Genomic DNA, 1113 nt, shown 5'->3' on the forward strand with positions numbered 1-1113 from the left:
GCCGTGCTCAGCGCTGGGCAGTTCCGGCATTCAAATTTTTCGCGAAGTCTGCGCCGCGGATTTCGGACCGAGTTCGCGAACATTGCTGGTCCTTCGAGCCGGATTCGGTGAGAGTGTGGTGCCTGTTTACCGTGACCCTCGGTTCTCGAGACGGACTGGAAGTGCCATTGGAGCATCATGGCTGATCTTCTCACCAAGCAGAACGTCCTGCAGCGTTCAATCGAACGCTCGATAGAGAATTTCAAGAAGGTGGGGAAGGCGAACCTCACGCCTGCGAAAATCCGGACCAAGATCGCCTCCTTCAAAGCCAACTGGATCCAGTTCCAGGACGGACACGTGTCGCTTCTGAGAGCTGTGGCTGAGACCTCGCGAGCGTCGATGGACTACTTTACCGAGAACCGTTTCGAGGTCGTCGAAGAAATCTACCAGACAACCTGGGAACACATGGCCGAGTGTCTTGAGGAGCTGGAGCCTATCGTGAGCCCGAACCAGTCTCTAAATAATAGCCACGCGGCATCGGACTCGTCCAATCTCGCGCTCACTCATATGCCGCCGATCCGTTTGCCGCCGTTCGACGGTGACTATTCTCAATGGGAGAGCTTTCGCGATCGATTCACCGCTCTCGTGATCGACAATAACGCATTAAGTCAATTCGCTCGTATGCATTATCTGGCGTCCTCCTTGAAGGGTCGAGCCCTCGATTGCTTAGGGGGTATCGCGATAACCGCCGATAATTTCCCCGTTGCGTGGGGCGCGCTAAAGTCGCGATTTGAAAATAAGCGGCGTCTCCTCTCATCTCATTTCTCGTCGTTGTTCGGACTGTCGGCGCTCACTAAAGAGTCCGCTTTAGAGTTGCAGGCTTTGTGCGACAAAATTAACATTGCGGTCGCTTCCTTGACAAATCTGGCTCGTTCTCCGAGCGACTTGTGGAACGACTTTCTGGTTCACCTGCTGACTCAGAAATTGGATCCCGCCTCTCGGAAGGCGTGGAATCTCAAATTTGGTGACACCGACACTCCGCCGACTTTTGAGGAGTTAAACCGATTTCTTTCGAATCGTATTCGCACGCTGGACGAGTGCTCGCCCAGTTTAGGATCGAAAACCTCGAAATCG

General features: G+C 53.8%; 1 protein-coding gene across 1 annotated transcript; it reads left to right on the forward strand.

Annotated features, from left to right (window-relative positions):
- Positions 1-177: 177 nt before the first annotated feature.
- LOC105561844 lies at positions 178-1057 on the forward strand (the record flags this gene model as incomplete). Its single annotated transcript, XM_012012229.1, has 1 exon — positions 178-1057. A coding segment is annotated over exon 1 (880 nt), but the record flags the coding sequence as incomplete, so codon positions are not given.
- Positions 1058-1113: the final 56 nt, after the last annotated feature.

The sequence above is a fragment of the Vollenhovia emeryi genome, unplaced genomic scaffold (assembly GCF_000949405.1).
Source record: "Vollenhovia emeryi isolate VEMERY1.0 unplaced genomic scaffold, V.emery_V1.0 DF951267.1, whole genome shotgun sequence".
In the NCBI taxonomy this organism is placed as follows: domain Eukaryota; kingdom Metazoa; phylum Arthropoda; class Insecta; order Hymenoptera; family Formicidae; genus Vollenhovia; species Vollenhovia emeryi.